We start from the raw sequence: 18,695 nt of genomic DNA on the forward strand, positions 1-18,695 counted from the left end.
TGGGGGAAAGTAACAAATGGCGAAAAATACTGCATGGTCTTTGCTTGTGGAGACTTTCACCCACATAAAACGAGCTTCTGGGTCTATCTTCATTATTTCTATCCTATTATGTAGCTCTCTACGAAATAGTATCGCGACACCTCCAGATCCCCTAATAGTGTGTCGACGTGAGGTTTGTGTAAAAGCGGACTCCCAACGGAATCCTTCGACCCGTGGGAGTCCTCTATTTGGGCTCTGATGTGTTTCTACCAAGAAAAGTATATCAGATACCTTTAGTATCTCCTCTAGGCGGCCGGGGTGTGCCCAAGGTGCGCCATTACAATTCCATAGGGTCATCCTAAGTGCATTTTCTGTCACATGGGCCACACGCCGTCAATTAGTAGTGCGATCATTTATGATCACTCGCCTGTCTCGGTAAAAGGCGCGATGGCCTTCTTTACGAGCTTGCATAACTCGTGGCATACAACTCTTGCGATGCTCAATTTGCATCTTAGTGAGGTCTTCATCGAGATAGATGGGGTCCCCATCCATTCCTCGAAGGATTGGTCTCTTCTTAAAGAAAGTGATTCTAGAGTCTAAGTCTTTAAATTGAAGGACTAAGGCTCTCTTCCTAGTTGTGTCACGCCCGACCCTCCATGCTTTGGTGATAGGTAGGGCCTCTGTGTACCCTAACATTTTCCCAAGTGTTTGTGCGTCCTCATTTGGGGATGCACCTTGAGCCCAGTGACACGTACATTTAAGCGTCGGGCCTGACGCATTTTCTCTTCTTCAAGGGTGGTATTAACAATATTTTCATCTTTTATTTCTTTTTTAATGTTTCTTTTAACCACATCTACCCAACCCGTTTTAGCTAACTCTATGTTATTATTAACTTCCTCTTTAACTTTTTTAATTTCGTCCTTTATATCCTCTATAGAGGATATTTCACCGTCTTCTCGAGATACCTTGATGTCCTTAAGTTGTTTTTTAAGGTCGATGTTTTCTACTTTAAGTTGTTCTATTTCGGCCTTGAGGGCATCTTTTTCCTCTCTATCTTTTTTCTTGTGGGTTTCGGTGTCTTTCACCCATTTTTTCATATCCATCTCTATTTTTGTTAAACGATTAAACATATCTAAAAAGTCCTCCTTACTTATAGCCTCGTCTTGTATATCCTTATGTTCCTTAGTCCGTCTAGACGTCATTGTGGTGTCAATAGGAAAAAAAGGTAAAATAAATGGGTTCGAGACTTAGCCGAGTTTGTGTGTATGTCGCAATCACATCGGCATTTTGTAGCACGCGACGAGCACACCAAAAGAACCCACCCACGAACTCGTCAATTTCACAACATCAAGAGAGAGAGAGAGAGAGAGAGAGAGAGAGAGAGAGTTCACACGTTATGTATGGAAGGAAGGAAGTATGTACATATGTATGTATGTGACATGCTTGGGGTGTCAAGGAAGCTTGGAGTGGTTCAAATATTCAAAACCATGTCCAGGCCTCCCCTCCCCCCTCCCTCCTCTCCTCTCCTCTCCTCTCCTCTGGGTTTACATTACATAACATTACATACATACAATTTTCTCTCATATATATATGTACAGACATATATATTAATATACATACATGCATACATATGATACAGTATTTTGTGTATTTTGCTGCGGGTTGGTTTACTGTAGCCTGCCTCTGCCTCTGCCTCTGCCTCTGCTGCCTCTGCTGCTGCTCTGAAGCAGACAGGCGGACATGCTGATGATGAAGAAATCACATTGTAGTAGTGGCAGGTTCAGGTTCCTTCGCCATTGTGCTGCTGCTACAGCTACAGCTACAGCTACAGCTACAGCTACAGCAGCTGCTGCTGTGAAGAAGAAGCCATCATCATGTTTCATCACAGTCTCAGGGGCAGCGGCTCATTCATCTGCCTTCATCAGAGAATGTAGCAGGGCCTGTCCTATCTATACCATATCTTCTTCTGTATTATCCAGGTCCATACACGGGGCTCCACCTCTCTGCACGTCTAAGCTACAGGCAGCGGCGGCCCCTATCCCCAGAGGGGTGCCTCTATCCCGCCTCACCGATAACTTCCTGGATGGCACAAGCAGTGTCTACCTTGAGGAGCTGCAGAGAGCTTGGGAAACTGACCCTCACAGTGTGGATGAATCTTGGAACAGCTTCTTCCTCAATTTCACTGGCCAAGCTGCTTCCACGCTGCCCGGTGTCTCAGGGCAAACGATCCAGGAAAGTATGCGCTTGTTGCTTCTGGTTAGGGCTTACCAAGTGAACGGCCATATGAAAGCGAAGCTGGATCCTCTGGATATGGACAAACGGTCCGTGCCTGTAGACTTGGACCCGGCTCTCTATGGCTTTACTGAAGCCGACTTGGATAGAGAGTTCTTCTTAGGAGTGTGGCGGATGTCTGGATTCTTGTCAGAGAATCGCCCAGTGCAGACTCTCAGAGCCATTCTAACCCGACTGGAGCAAGCCTATTGTGGCACTGTTGGCTATGAATACATGCACATTCCGGACCGGGAGAAGTGCAATTGGCTTCGGGAAAGAATAGAAACACAAGCTCCACGTAATTACAGCCCTCAGAGACAGGCTGTGATTCTCGATCGGCTAATTTGGAGCAGTACATTCGAAAATTTTCTCGCACAACGATGGACCGCAGCTAAGCGTTTTGGTTTGGAAGGATGTGAAACTCTGATCCCTGGAATGAAGGAGCTCATTGATAGGGCTGCAGAACTTGGAGTAGAAAACATTGTGATTGGTATGCCCCACAGGGGTAGATTAAATGTCCTTGCCAATGTGGTAAGGAAACCATTACGACACATCTTCAGCGAATTCAGTAGTGGAATAAAGCCTGATGGGGAAAGTGGAACTTATGTAGGGAGTGGGGATGTGAAATACCATCTAGGAACTTCCTATGATAGGCCTACCCGTGGAGGGAAGAGACTCCATTTGTCTCTTGTTGCAAATCCCAGCCATCTTGAGGCTGTGAATCCTATTGTGGCTGGAAAAACACGGGCAAAGCAATATTACACAAAAGATAAGGAAAGGGTGAAATGTATGAGCGTGCTGCTGCATGGAGATGGTAGCTTCTCTGGGCAAGGCGTTGTATATGAGACATTGCATCTAAGTGACTTGCCAAATTACAGCACAGGGGGCACCATCCACATTGTCGTGAACAATCAGGTTGCTTTCACGACGGATCCGAAGGCATGCCGATCATCACCTTACTGTACCGATGTCGCTAAAGCCTTAAATGCACCTATCTTCCATGTGAATGGTGATGATGTGGAAGCTGTTGTGCATGTTTGTGAGCTAGCAGCCAACTGGAGGAATAAGTTTCATTCAGATGTTGTGGTGGATATAGTTTGCTATAGAAGATTTGGTCATAATGAGATTGACGAACCCTCTTTCACGCAGCCGAAGATGTATCAGGTAGAAATCTCAACAATTACCTTGTAGATGGACAGATTTGTGCCTTCATTCCTCTCATTTTTGTAGAAGTACAGATTTCGTAGAAAATAGGTTCTCAAAAGTTGTAAAATTATCTTTTCTTACATACAGGTCATAAGGAACCACCCACCGGCCGTACATCTATATGAGAACAGATTGAAAGATTTGGGAACAATGACAAAAGAGGAAGTTGACAAACTGCATAATAAGGTTATGTCTATCTTAAACGAGGAGTTTAATAATTGCAAAGATTATGTGCCAAAAACTCGAGACTGGCTATCTGCGTTTTGGGCTGGGTTCAAAGGTCCGGAACAACTCTCCCGAATCAGGAACACAGGGTATAATTCCGAAACTCTGTTATATATCACTTTCAAATAGATAAAAAAAAAAACTAAAAATAATCCTAATTCAATTATTTATTTTCATAGCTGTAAGCCAGAGATTCTAAAGCATGTAGGCAAGTCCATCACAACTCTACCATCTGATTTCCATCCACATAGAACTATCAAAAGAACGTACGATCAAAGGGCGCAAATGATAGAAACAGAACAAGGCGTGGATTGGGCCACAGCAGAGGCTCTCGCTTTTGGTACGCTTATTGTGGAGGGCAATCATGTACGATTGAGTGGTCAGGATGTTGAAAGGGGTACATTCAGCCACAGACATTCTGTGCTGCATGATCAATTAACAGGTGACAAATATTGTCCACTTGATCACGTGATCATGAATCAGGAAGAAGAGATGTTCACAGTCAGCAACAGGTATGAAAACTTACTCTGTTTGCAGGCATTACATCTTAATAATGTGCATGATGCTATTTCAAGAGGTGGGTGGATAGCATGACAAGCTAACGTCAATTTGAGTATCATAAAGTCAGTCAAGAGTAGTTCTCCTGAACCTAATGTCCAAAATAATGATACGGAAAATGGGTTGCCAAATTCCATGTTCTATTTTCTAGGTAGGAAACAGAGAGTTTTTATTGCAACCATGTCAATAGTCTTCAGCAATATAAGTGATCAAAATCTCGAATCAATATGTAAGAAGCTACTGTATTGAAAAGAAACAACCATTTGATCTGCAATAAAATTTCATAAGAATTAGCTGTTTGCAATTGAAGCCTTAACGAGTGGATGCTCTTTTTAACATCGATGCAACAGTTTTAAGTCTTATCATGGTTGAAACAAAATTATTCGTTTGATTGGCCCAGTTCGCTTTCTGAGTTCGGAGTGCTTGGGTTTGAGCTGGGGTATTCAATGGAAAATCCAAACTCCTTGGTTTTATGGGAAGCCCAGTTTGGGGACTTTGCAAATGGTGCACAAGTAATCTTTGATCAGTTTTTAAGTGGTGGGGAAGCGAAGTGGCTTCGTCAAGCTGGTTTAGTAGTTTTGCTTCCTCATGGTTATGATGGACAAGGACCAGAGCATTCCAGTGGTCGTCTAGAGAGATTTTTGCAGGTAACTCATTTCACACATCTATATATTATACAAATATATATCACCTAAATATTATGGATTCCATTTGCAATTGATTATATTCAAATGTGGTTCAAGAATATTGCCGGAGGATATTTTGTAGCATGTGTTTTGTTATTCACATGATATAGTAGCTTGGGTGGCTATCAATGTGGACGCAGCTCAACCATGGAGTTTTGTTGCTGGTAAGAGTCTCAGGTTTCCATTGGCCTGATGCAGTTATTCCCAATGCTGAACTTTCAGCCAATCCAGCTGCACACTACATTGTTGAAAAGCTTCTTATTGTTGACCCTCAAGAAAAACTTTCTGCTTTTTATGGCCTCCAAGTGATTTGTGATTTTCCAACTTTCTCAGTCGTTTCAGTTGCTGCTGATTTGTTGCTCTTCATTCCAAGAGAAACTTCTGGATCGTAACTTCTCTTGCCTCTTGGTTGGTTGGATGAACTATTTTCTATTCCTGTAGTCTTCTTAGCCTTAGATGTTTGGCTTTTCTGCGGTAGCTTCAAAATTTAGGCATCTATCTCTCTACGGAGAGTTTCACTACTTAGTCATCCCCCCCTTTGGTTCACTCCTCCAAGAACAAATAGGTCTTGCACTTCTGCTACACTGGACGCTAAAAATATCTATTCTGAACAAATCCAACCATTCAAATCATAAGATGGCTTACCTCCTCTATTCTACTATTTTTGTTCGTTGAAGCTTTTTGGATTCCTTGGACGACTTATTTGAAATCATAATGCCCGTAAGGTTACAGAATTCAACCCTCCTTGTGCTGGAGGCCGTCCTTTTTGGTTTAAGAAGTCCCACATCACTTCATGAAGCACACCAAACTCATTTAAAGAAAACCAACCTGTGATGTGATCCTCCACCATGATTCATCTGCTCGGGCATTAACTGTTCAGTAATGTGAAAAAACTCATTAATCTTCTTACTGCGGTTGACCCCATCATTTGCAGCATACCTCTGAAATCTTGTAGCAGATTTGTTAAACTCATTGGGAAGGTTCGGACTTCATCCCATTCTGTGCTTGGAGAAAGCAAGCCATCAGCGATGGTTCATAACCTACAATGTTGCTTTTGGATTGCATTTACAAACTTTGACATGCGTGCATGCCTACACCTGGTTCATGGGAAGGAGGATAATGGTAAACACATTGTGCCTAGCAACCTTCTGTCTGCGGTCCTACCTCAGGTTCCACTCTTTGGCAGCACCAACTCCCTAGTAAAAACCTAAGGCTCACATACTTTGGACATTGGTTTCACTCTGTGGTGTTGTAACTTGTAACACAGTCAGATCACCCCTATTCTTGAATGGAAGTTGGTAAATTTGATAGGTCTCATGAAGTTATTGAGAAAGTTGGAAGTAGGGCCTGCATCCCCTTTATTGCAATGGACGTTTAGTGGCATATTTCATTAGGGAGCACTGTGTTATGGCTAGGAGACATTTCGCTCAGTTACCAGAAATTTCTGGTGCGATACTTGATGCATGGTTAGTGGTTAAGCAGAATGCTTTCCTTTCATATGAGTTCTGGTGGCATTAGTTCGGCAAGTTCAGATTGGTTTGTTTTCATGAGACAGTCCTGGTTCTGGCATGTAGTATGGGATGAAAGCTCTGCTTACATTTTTTTCTAGAACTCGGATGATGCGGCCATGGTTTAGATACCCATTGGGCAACAGTTCTGCCTAACCCCACTTTCTCGTCGCGGGATGTCCTAATTGCTGCTGCTGTCAGCAGTGGCATATTGCAAGGTGGGTAGTTCATCTGGAATTTCGAATTCCACCATGTGTGGCAGTCTAGTAGTTGCCTCTTCCAACACAAGTTGTCAAAATTCTCTTATTCAATAGTATATTGGATGCTGCCACCTGTGGTCAGTTGCCCAATGCTCGTGCAGTTTGGCTTGCCTCCAGTCTGCTGCTACGAATACGGGTACAGGTCCATCCACTATTGATACTTTGGCCATAGTTTGGTGTGAATCAATTCAAAATGTGCAGATTCAGTTAGATGCATGGTCTTCCAGGGCTGAAGAACAAAGATATCATGATTTCCTAAGCGTGACGGAGTTTTCACCTGTTCCTTGACATCACTTTTGGTGTAATTGTTTAGAATTGCACACCCCCACAAATTGTTTTCTTATGCAGAGTCTAAATCGTTGTGGGCTATTGTTTTTGTAATTCCTCAGAATTAGGCCAAACAGAAAATCTGGATTTGTATTTGTCCTCTTGGTTTTTATACCATTTTTAAGCATTTTATTCAGATTTATTTATATCTGCAATATGCAATGCTTTATTGGTTTTGTGCATTTTCTATGCAATCCAAACTAAGCTTTGACTTCTTTTTATTAACTAAAACTGATGCAGTTATTTTTTGTGTACACATGAAAGAAGTGAAAGAAAGTTAATTCCTAATGGTTGTTATCTTCTTTTCATAACTTTGCAGATGAGTAATGATAACCCCTTCGTGATTCCAGAGATGGATCCATATTTGCGAACACAGGTTCAGGAGTGCAATTGGCAAGTTGTGAATGTAACTACTCCAGCTAATTATTTTCATGTGCTTCGCAGACAGGTTGGTTGAAAAAGCTTTACCATCCATAATTTAAAATAAGCTAAGTAGGATACTCTGCTGATGCCTTTTTTTTTTTCTTTCAAAAGATTCACAGAGAATTTCGTAAGCCTTTGATTGTTATGGCACCAAAGAATCTCCTTCGCCATCCCTCTTGCAAGTCCAACCTTACAGAATTTGATGATGTACAAGGGCATCCTGGGTTTGACAAACAAGGAACACGTTTCCAATGCCTGATTAAGGATCAAAACTTTCTTTCTGATACAGAGGATGGAGTTCGGAGGCTAGTCCTCTGCTCTGGAAAGGTGTGGGCTGTTTAGTGTCTGTACCCTGATGTTTCTATTTGTATGTCAGTAGCTCTAAAGCTTTACTATGGTTGTTATCTGATCCATAAGCTTATTTAGAGTCCTAATTCACCCTCTTGACGCCACAGGTGTATTATGAACTGGAGGAGGAAAAAAGCAACTTGGCTGAAGGGAAGGACATTGCTATATGCCGTATAGAACAATTATGCCCTTTCCCTTATGACCTTGTACAAAAGGAGTTGAAGCGCTACCCAAGTAAAATTATGCTCTCCCTTAATAACACTAAAAATATCCCTTACCCAACCTTCTCTCTACTTGATGGTATGTTCCAGTCATTATTCTGAATGTGTTGTGCTTGTATCAACATTATGTCAGATGCTGAGGTAGTTTGGTGTCAAGAAGAACCGATGAACATGGGTGGCTATTCCTACATTGCACCACGACTCTCCTCTGCTATGCAGGCTTTGAATCGAGGCAAATATGAAGACATCAAATATGTTGGGAGGGCACCATCTGCTGCTACTGCAACTGGGTTTTCTACAGTCCACTTTCAGGAGCAAAAAGAACTGGTCCACAAAGCTTTGCAGTCAGCTGAAATTCACTTGTAGAGCACAATTTTGCTAGCTGATTTTGTTTCATCCACAATTTTGCCTGTACGCCTATTCTTTGAGCTTTTAGGAATTCGGTCTACAATTGTGTCTAGAACGATTTTTTATCTTGTAGGAGCTACCATCATATATTTTGTGAAGATGTATTCATGTATAAACATTTACAGGGATCCTTATCATATCCTATGAGAGATGCATTCAAAAGCAAATATGAGAGGCATAGATGGAAATATAAAGCCAACATTCAAATTTTGTAGAAAATATTTTAGTGGATTTTCACGTATTGCCATTTCCTTCTATCTTGCAAATCCTGCTCATCTATGGTTGAGTAGAGGTTTAGTTTTTTTTGTGTAATAGTATGTTGATGAGTCTTGCAGGTCTTTTTTGCTTCTTAAAGAATGGTAGTACTTTTCTAGATCATGACAAAATGTTTTTGGATGTGGTTATGTTTGTTAAGATAACTGATAACGAATGTAGAACAAGAATGCTTCATCATTAACTGAAAACCTTATGATTTTAGCCAGTATGTGAATTGGCATTCAACTGGATCACCGATTATAATAAGCTGTATAGGCAGTTCGAAATAAAAAAATACAATGTAATTATGTAATTCACTCTTTGTTGACAGTAAAGATGTCTATCCCTCTTCGTGGGCTTTTTGGGTGTTCAATGCATATTACATAAGATTGCTTTGTTACAACTTACATTTCACAACTGCATTGACAGATCATTGTCCCGTGTAGAGAGAATGTTAAAGACCATGCAAGTGGATGATTGTTGGCTGTGCACACCACGTGATTAACATACACTGATAGACTAATAATGAAGAAACTTCAATTGTGTATGGTCAAAGAAAATGTATTTCTGAGTTTAATAGGCAGAAAAAAGAAAAAGGACAACATTTGTCTCAGAACACCACAAAATATCAAATTTATGAAAATGTGTGAGGTATGGCTTTTTTGAAAGCACTCGTACTGAGGGCAACATGCTTTTTTCAATGGTAATCCTTGTCCCTAAAATGCATCAACACAGATTTGTGAAGAATTAATTCTTATATAAACAGCAAAAGTGTTGCCGTATTTTAGAAATTGGAAATCTTTGGATTAACTCTATTATATATAATTGAGTCATGGTAGTCACAATGATCTATTTTTAAACTAAATAAACATATAGATGGGTGGTGGCAACATAAAAGTCAAACATGAGCTATGAATAATGGGAATGACTTGTATATACATATAATAACAGCCATATCGATAGGAGTTAATAATGGATTCAATATACATATATTTATAGAAGTATTGGCTTGGAACGTGCCATTCACACATTCAAAATCTTGTACATACATTATGTGATATTTTTAGGAAAGAGCATATGCTTGTTTAATAGATACAAGCATGGTCGGGATATTCATCTCCTTTGTATCTTATAGAAGGTTTGAACAACATGCAATTCTTTAATGGTCGGGATATTCATCTCCTTTGTACCTTATAGAAGGTTTGAACAACATGCAATTCTTTAATGGACTGTGCTAAAGATTCATGGCAATCGTGATATGATTGGATATGATACTAAATTAGAATAGGAAAAAGATGTGCGACACACTGATGTTTTTGGCATGATGGGCTATCCTCGAAACCTAAGATTAAGCACATGGTAAAATTCTCTTTAATTAGAAGCTTGATTATGTGCTAAGTGAATTTGCATAATAACATCCAAGCAAATACATGCAAATCTAATAAAATAGGCAAAACATGCTTTTCATAACTGTAAGCATATTTTGGTAATGAGATACATGGCTCATTCCCCACAAATGCTCATTGGCAAAGTAACATAGAAATCACAATTTTGAGGGTTATTAAATTGATTGGTTCACAAAAAGCTTGTCTTAGGCACCACATGTAGTATCAACTTTATGCATAAGCATCACAATTGACGAGGATAGAGGGAAATTTTTTGTAAGAAACAAAACTAAACATCCTGAGGAGATTAACAATGAGAATATTATATAAAGAATAATTGATGGAATCATGAAAACATAAAATCTAATATTAGGATCTAGCACACACGCACAAACATGGCCTGCACCTTAACTATAGTATAATAGTCCACGTTTGACTTATACTTTGTTTTATTGAGTTTTCACTCTTTTGTCTCTAGTACATAGTTGAGCATGGTTGTGGTTTTCTTGTTGTATGTATAGCTCCACGTTCATCTTGTACAAGACATGGCATGACTTATATTATGTTTATCATTTATTTGTGACCTTTTGTCTCTTGTCTTATTGTATAGTCCCATGTTCCTTTCGTAAAAGATATGAGCATGCATTGCACTCATGCCCATGGTTCTATGAAGCATCCTAAGAGCCTCAACTCTTTGACTTTGATATCTATGTCAATGTATGCATGCTTGATCTATATTACTGTAATATTTGGGGTTTGAAGTGTTTGCGAAAATCCAATGTAAGATATTTAGTTAACCATAATACAATATAGAGACAATTTCAAGTTTCTTTTCAAAAACATTCGACCACAGAATCTTTTGTCGAATATATGCGTACATTTTGAGAGAGGATCATGTGGCCACATCATTAGGCGGGATCCTCTTCAAGTTAAGCTTGGGGTGACTCTAGGGAACATGACGCTGATGGCCAGGCGTAATAACATCTAATAAAAATCGACAATGTAAGCATCCATCTCACTTTAATACAAGTTTGTCAAAGACATTATTGCAAGAATAATATTGGGCCCTTATTTGTATAAGCAAAGTATTGGCTACCAATCTAATGATGGATTTTGCACACAAGGTCTTGTGGGCACAACTTATGGAGATGATAGGTACATAGACATATCCTCAACAATTGACATGACTTGCCATGGTTTGATGATAGTGTGCTGAGGTGAGTTTTAAGACATCATAGGAATATCAGCTTAGAGCTTAGAGGTTGACACCAAAAATGCAAAGTAGCAAGCTGAGTTTTAGGATCCAACAAGAAAAGAAAGGAGGAATTCCCGACAAACTACACATGCATAGCCACTTGAAATATCATACCATAATTGGGTTTATCTCAAGGAATTTCTCTATTTCCTTTCATTTGTGTCCCACTTGTTTTAGAGTTGAATGAAAGCATGACAACATTTGCACAGGACAAAAAATTAGTGCCTGTAGGAGCATGACAGTATTTGTTTTTTGAGTTTGAATGTCATTTCGATGGCACTCAAAAGGGGAAAAAGGACGACTAATATAATACCTTAACTAATTGGCATCTAGAATCTACCCAGTACAATTAGTGATTCTGATTTCGCGCTTACAAAGTCAATTAGTGCCCTACCACTTTTTTTAATACTCGACCTTTTCGATCCAGCTTCTAATTAAATATATTTACGCTGGTATCTTCAAATTTTTTTATAGGTTCAGCGAGGAACGTATATCTATAACAGAAACGGTTTGACTTTTGAATCGTGAAAGGACTTGTGTCAGGATGATTACAATGTCAAACCCCACCAAGTAGTGTATATATATTCAATGCATCTTATCTCTATTGAAGGAGATTCCTAAGTATATATTTTACTTAGCCCTGGCCTTGATTTCATCCTTTCAGATGATGAGATTCAGTAATCATATTATTTAATATCCCAACCAATTGATCTTCTATAGCAGCAGCTCTTCTACTCTCATTTCTTGGACAATTGATGGTTAGATGTCCTCCTGCACATAACGTACACAGAGGTTAGTAACTTCACGACATTCTGCATCAAAAAATTCAGTTTCTGATTAAGTTCATGCTAATTACTCGAGAATTCATTTGACTAATCATCCTTCCAGATAATTAGTATTAAGACATAAATAAAGAACTGATTCAAATCTATTACTCAGGTGGTGTTGACTCAGATAACTTATATCAATATGTCGAAGAGGCACAGCACAGATTCAGGTTCTGGAAGGGTGGAGCCAGAGGGTGATTATGGGGCGGTGGCTACCACGCGACCCGAGAGCATCGATTACCTGGATCACCAGAAGGTGATTGTACCTAAGAAGGGTACATTAGCAATGGAGATAAAGACCACTGTTCGCGAGACATTCTTCCCGGACAACCCCCTTCGTGGTTTCAACAAGGAGACACCGAAAAGACGACTCTACATGGCCCTCACATACCTCTTCCCAGTCCTCCAATGGGGCCGTGGCTACAACCTCCTCACCTTCAAGGACGACCTTATAGCCGGCCTCACCATCGGCAGCCTCTGCATCCCCCAGGATATCGGTTACGCCAAGCTTGCTGGCTTACCCCCCATCTATGGCCTCTGTAAGTGCTACCTCTCTATGCACATGGGCTTCCACATTATATTCCTCTTTCTCATTGATCTCACATTAAATGAATGCAGATACAAGCTTTGTTCCCCCGCTCTTGTATGCGGCCCTTGGAGTTTCCAGAGAAATTGCCATTGGACCCGTTGCAGTCGTGTCCATACTCTTGGGTACCTTGGCCAAAGAAGAGTTCCCTGTTCCTGCTGCTGCCACTGCCAATTGTGAAACTACTTCCACTAAGTTCATTAATGCTGATTGTAGCAACTACAGGGAGGCCTACCTTGCCCTCATCTTCACTGCCACACTCTTCACTGGGATTTTCCAGGCTGCTCTTGGCCTCACCAGGTCAATATAGTTCATTATTATTCTCTGTTTATAACTTTATAACGTACTATCAACATCAGGATCAAAAGTGTGCAATTTTTACTATTTGATAAATCTCCTGATTTTCACTGATCCAAGATAAGTGGCTGACACAGGCTTGGATTCATCATTGATTATCTTTCACACGCCGCAATCATAGGGTTTATGGCGGGTGCAGCCATTACCATTTCGCTCCAACAGCTCAAGGGGCTTCTCGGAATATCCACAGGATCCTTTACCAAGAAAACAGACATTGTGTCAGTCCTTCGTTCTGTATTCACACATACAAATGAGGTATTACCTTGAATGCAACCCTGCAGAGAGCTGGAAAATTCTTTCTTAACATAAAATTTCCATAATTTAGCCTTAACACGACCAAGACTCCTCATTGTTTAATGTTTGTATTGTGAACTATTTATGTAGTGGAGCTGGCAGACCATCCTAATCGGCCTGTTCTTCTTGGCCTTCCTTTTATTAACCAAATATATTGTAAGTTATATGAGAAAAACAGAGTTGCTAGTTCAGTCCTTCTGAATATCTGGTTTTTTATTGTTTTTATGGTTCAATCTGCAGGCAAAGAAGAGGCCTAAGTTCTTCTGGGTATCAGCCATTGCCCCTCTCACCTCTGTCATCCTTTCAACTCTGTTTGTCAAATTCACTAAAGTTGACGAGTCTGGGGTTGCGATTGTAAGTATAAAAATATTAGATATTCATCCTACTACTACCTCAGATCAATTGCCATTGATCCTACGTATGCAATAGTGAAATTAAACAGCGAAATCAAATCCATATCTTGATAGCCGGTTGGTAATCATACACTATTTCAGGTTGGGAAATTCACTGCTCACATAAATCCATCATCTGTTGGACAATTTGTTTTCCATGGCGCCGTTCTCCAGCATGCACTTATTATTGCTGTTCAGTCATCTCTCATTGCACTCACAGTAAGTACATCAACTCTGTTCAAGTTTTGTTTATCAATGGTATGCTATATTGAAAAAATTATTCAGAATCCATACACATTTATCAATCTTTGTGTCATGATATTGTAAATATGCAGGAGGGGGTTGCAATCGGCAGGACATTTGCAGCTATACGAGACTATCACATCGATGGCAACAAAGAGATGATAGCTTTTGGAGCAATGAATATTGTTGGCTCTTGTACTTCCTGCTATGTTGCTACTGGTAAACAGATAAAAGCAGTTAACCATAAAACATAATTAGTTTTGGTATTGGATTGATCTATAAGATGTCCCAAAGCATTTCCAATAATGGTACTAAAATACGAATGATGATGACATATATTGAGCAGGATCCTTCTCTCGATCTGCAGTGAACTACAATGCTGGTGTGAAGACACCTATGGCGAATGTAGTGATGTCAATGATGGTCCTTGTTGTCCTGGCTGTGGCAACGCCTCTCTTCCACGACACCCCAAACTGCATCCTTGCATCAATCATCATCAATGCCGTCCTGGGCCTATTAGACTATAGTGCAATGTACAAGATATGGAAGATTGATTTTGGAGACTTCGTGGCTATGGTCGGGGCCTTCTTTGGCGTCATCTTCATCTCAGTGGAAATGGGCCTCCTCATTGCGGTATATTGCACAGATTCCAGCCATTACAAATTATGACTCTGATTTGTTATTTTCAAATGTCTGTATCCAACTTGTTAATGTAGGTTGTCCTCTCAGTAGCCAGAATCTTGTTACAAGTGACCAGGCCCCACACAGCTGTGTTGGGAAAAATTCCAGGGACAAGTATTTACAGGAATGTGGAGCAATATCCAGATTCCATCAAACAGCCGGGTATCTTGGTTATCCGAATCGATGCTGCCATTTACTTCTCCAATTCCAATTATCTGAGAGAAAGGTATAGTTTCCATCTAAACTGAAAGATTGATGATTTCACGACTAATTCAGCTTGGGCCTGGTAAGAATACTTCAAAAAAAAAAGAATACTTTATGTGAGCCCTCTGAAAACCCCATGAGACACCTCATATCGATCAATTCTTCACAGTGATGAGGTTCTCATATGTTTTCGGGGTCGGTATCCCATTCTCCAACCAGGTGGGTGGCCTTAGGCGTCTCCTAACCTAACCTTGGCTTCTTCAGGTCACTCCAGAGCAATCCCATTGCATCATCTCATTTCATTTGCCCGCTGTATTTTTAAGGTCCCCTGCTTTTTGCTTGTTTGAATACTCTTGACAATCTCATTACACCAAATAGCACTACATTTTGTTTCTTCTAATGAGTATTTAAGGGGAACCACATATAGTAAGTATACAATACGGGAACATTAATAATGAAGGGCCTCTATGATGATCAGGATACTGAGATGGGTGGATGATGAAATAGAGATGGCAAAGGAGGAAAATGGAGTTCCGATTCAGTTTGTCATCTTGGAGCTGTCCCGTGAGTACACACACACTACTGCCAATTTCTTTGAGTTTGTCAATGTGGGCATGGCATCATAAAAACTAAAAAACATCTTAGTGGTTGTAATAAAATACGTACGATGATCAGTCAGCACGTTTTGATGAACATAATGTAATACTGTGTGTACCCGCTTGGCTTGGCTTGGCTTGGCTTGACGAAACAAAATGATTGAAATGGCAGCCGTGACAAACATCGACACAACAGGCATTCACTCGTTGGAAGACCTCCTCACCAATCTCAACAACAGGAAGATCCAGGTATGGTACTACTACTACTACTCTCATATGAATGAAGGAATGAAATATTTGGGCATCATATAATCATGCATGTGAATGAAAAGGATTTTTGGCAATACACATCAGCACGTTACACGCACGAGAGAGAAGGAGAGACTTACTAGGCAAGTATGGTATTGAGTTTGAGTTTGAGTTGAATGGATATCTGGTATATGTATGTGTGTGTGTGTGTGATTGGGTGGTGCAGCTGGCGATGGCGAACCCGGGGGCACGGCTGGTGCAGAAGCTGGAGTATGCAGGGCTCATGGATAGGCTGGGGAGGGAGTGGTTCTTCCTGACGGCGGGAGAGGCGGTCAAGATCTGCTCCTCCCGCCTCAGCGTGGGCGCCCACCTCCTCCTCTAGAGCGCCCGCCCCATCTCTCTCACTGTCTCTGATTTCATTGATGATCACACCCAAATTGGAACTACATACATACATACATACACCATTCATATTCCTTCCCATCATCCCATCCCATCCCATCCCATCCGAAGCTAAGTTTGCAGAAAACGTCTCTCACCTCGCTTCATTTTCTCTCTCTCTCTCTCTCTCTCTCTCTCTCTCTCACACACACACACACACACACCCAAGAGTACACCCAATAGTATGTACATATATATATTTTGACCGTGTGGTTCCCCGCACCCACATCTTCAAGAGATGCTGATAAACAAATTGACAAAACATTCGTATCTTAACAATGAGCGACACCTCACCTTCTCGTTGAAAGTTTCTTTGTGCTTTTCTTCGAATAATAAGACACTATTTCTTGTAGTACATCACACCAAACAATGCACACCGTTTCCAAAACGTTTAATGGACACTCGATCGCGTGCGAACAAGCATCGCCACAAGGGAGCATATGTATCGAACACACACTGGTGGGAAATTCGGGCTCATCATCTCTATAGAGTAGAGTAGTGTCGAGTCATAGTAGTTGCACCAAGGCTTTCACGTAAGACGAGAATAGTTTCGCAATTTGTTTAATAAAAGCCTCATGAGATGCATAAGATGACAACATTTCGACCCAATTAACATTGATGTCAAGTGAGGCAATGAACCAACACCAAATTTTGTAAGGGGTAAATATCCTGATGCCTTACATGCACGGATGACAAATATGTCCTTTTAGATCAGGACATTGAGTGATTGTACCTAGCATCCATCTGCCATATTTCAGTGGCAATTGGGTAGGTTGTCCACATAGTTGAGCCCAATTATGCATGTTGGCAGGTCATGTCCTCGCCTAACACATTAACTATTGAAATAAACAATAATAAATAAGAAAATGACAAACAAATAAATATTTATAAATATTAGAAGATATGATGCCTCATTTAAGAGTCATTGTGTCTCATTGGAAAGACACCACTTGACAATTACATGTTGCATCATTGTACACTTGTTTAATTGAATGGAATCAAACACTAAGTTTATACAAAATTTGTCATTATTCTATTCCTATACTCCTACATGATTAATGTTAACCACTAAAAGCCTTGCACCATACTTGTCTAGCATTCATCTTGATAGGCATTCACAACCATGGCCAAAACATCATCCTCAATATCCTTGCAACCCTAAATTTTAGAAACTGATAAAAAAACAAACATCAACAAACTTTCTAACACAAACTATTGCATAGTGAGAATAAAAAGGATAATCTTTTTTTCCCAAAAAGGAGCTACTTTCCCATTAGTTAGGAGAGATTATTACAAAAAGACTATACAAGGTGGTTTATACATAAATTAAGGATTCATCACTCTCCGATTGAGTTCAAGAATATGAGACTACATACATATCCTTTCAAATTGACTACTATGGCCTACAACGAAGGGAGGGTGGGAAGTAAGTAGGTAACAACCAGCATTGGGGCTGGTAATTCCACCTCGGGTTGTTTCCTCATTGCGTCATCATCGGCATGTTCTGCCATTTTTGCTAGAAGTGCAAATGGTTAGTGACCACGTCATTGGAGTGGCTGCAAACCTCGTCCCTAAACCCTAAACCCTACCTTATTTTGACAAACAGAACTATGGAGTGTTACAGTACAAGGAACATAAAGCAAACTACTTGTACCCTAAAATTACTAAACAATATTTTGAAATTTTCGAAACCAAGAAATGATTGTACCTCTTTCAACAAAGTTGGGATCACCGCTACCTTTCGTGCATCCATTGTGATACCAAAGGGTGAGATCACATAACCCAGGAATTCTATAGAGGTTCGATCGAATTCACATTTCTCAATTTCGGCATAAAGTTCATGTTCCCGAAGTTTGGTTAGAACCAGCTAGACGTGTTGTGTGTGCTCCTCTAAGTTGGAAGAAAAAACTAGGATGTCATCAAGGTAGATTACCACGAAGTGATTGAGATACTCGTGAGATATATTGTTCATCATGTGCTGGAACACTGTTAGGGTGTTGGTGAGACTGAATGGCATCACCTTGTACTCAAAATGCTCATAGCGTGTCCCAAAAGCCGTTTTCCACTCATCGCCAAGCTTGATGCGCACCAGATTGTAGGACCCCCGAAGGTCGATTTTGGAGAAGATATGTCTGGTTTAGAGTCGATCGAGGAGCACTGGAATTAAGGGTAAGGGATAATGATTACGCACAGTAACTTTGTTGAGACCTCGATAATCCACACATAGTCGTAATGAGTCGTCCTTCTTCTTGACAAATAAGATTGGGGCCCCCGCTGGTGATTTAGAGGGTTGAATGAAGCCCTTCGCGAGGTTTTCATCAAGATATGTTCAGAGAGCCTTAAATTCTGGGTCAGAAAGCCCAACGTCCATTCGAGCTTTTTATAACATTTGCAAAATGCTTTAGAGGCCATTCGAGCTTTTCATCAACAGTACCCACATAAGCCAGCCATTGGTCTTAGGAGGCCACTGTAGGGGGAGTTTAATGTCATAAACCTAGAATCTATATGCC

The 18,695-nt window shown here is 40.5% G+C and overlaps 3 protein-coding genes across 3 annotated transcripts in view; 2 read left to right on the forward strand and 1 right to left on the reverse strand.

Moving 5' to 3' along the window:
* Positions 1-1,719: 1,719 nt before the first annotated feature.
* Positions 1,720-8,641, forward strand: LOC147849596 (uncharacterized). The gene is made up of 8 exons (XM_087337331.1): positions 1,720-3,414; positions 3,544-3,770; positions 3,861-4,193; positions 4,640-4,886; positions 7,340-7,468; positions 7,555-7,770; positions 7,899-8,025; positions 8,146-8,641. The coding sequence occupies exons 1-8, from the start codon at positions 1,720-1,722 to the stop codon at positions 8,376-8,378; spliced, it is 3,207 nt and encodes a 1,068-aa protein (XP_087193457.1). The 3' UTR covers positions 8,379-8,641.
* The window catches only part of LOC147849597 (sulfate transporter 1.1-like), a 41,651-nt gene continuing 24,733 nt past the window's right edge, over positions 1,778-18,695 (reverse strand). Inside the window, exon 13 of the mRNA XM_087337328.1 lies at positions 1,778-1,803. The gene's annotated coding sequence lies outside the window, so the exon portion shown is untranslated. The remainder of the gene's footprint in view (positions 1,804-18,695) is intronic.
* LOC147849598 (sulfate transporter 1.1-like) lies at positions 12,162-16,142 on the forward strand. Its single transcript, XM_087337332.1, has 12 exons — positions 12,162-12,681; positions 12,761-13,028; positions 13,163-13,340; positions 13,470-13,535; positions 13,620-13,733; positions 13,874-13,990; positions 14,107-14,233; positions 14,361-14,647; positions 14,731-14,921; positions 15,378-15,463; positions 15,668-15,744; positions 15,971-16,142. The coding sequence occupies exons 1-12, from the start codon at positions 12,285-12,287 to the stop codon at positions 16,124-16,126; spliced, it is 2,064 nt and encodes a 687-aa protein (XP_087193458.1). The 5' UTR covers positions 12,162-12,284; the 3' UTR covers positions 16,127-16,142.

The sequence above is a fragment of the Azolla caroliniana genome, unplaced genomic scaffold (genome assembly GCF_043228905.1).
Source record: "Azolla caroliniana isolate FFs.n. ecotype wild unplaced genomic scaffold, voAzoCaro1.0.p SCAF_29, whole genome shotgun sequence".
Taxonomy (NCBI): Eukaryota; Viridiplantae; Streptophyta; class Polypodiopsida; order Salviniales; family Salviniaceae; genus Azolla; species Azolla caroliniana.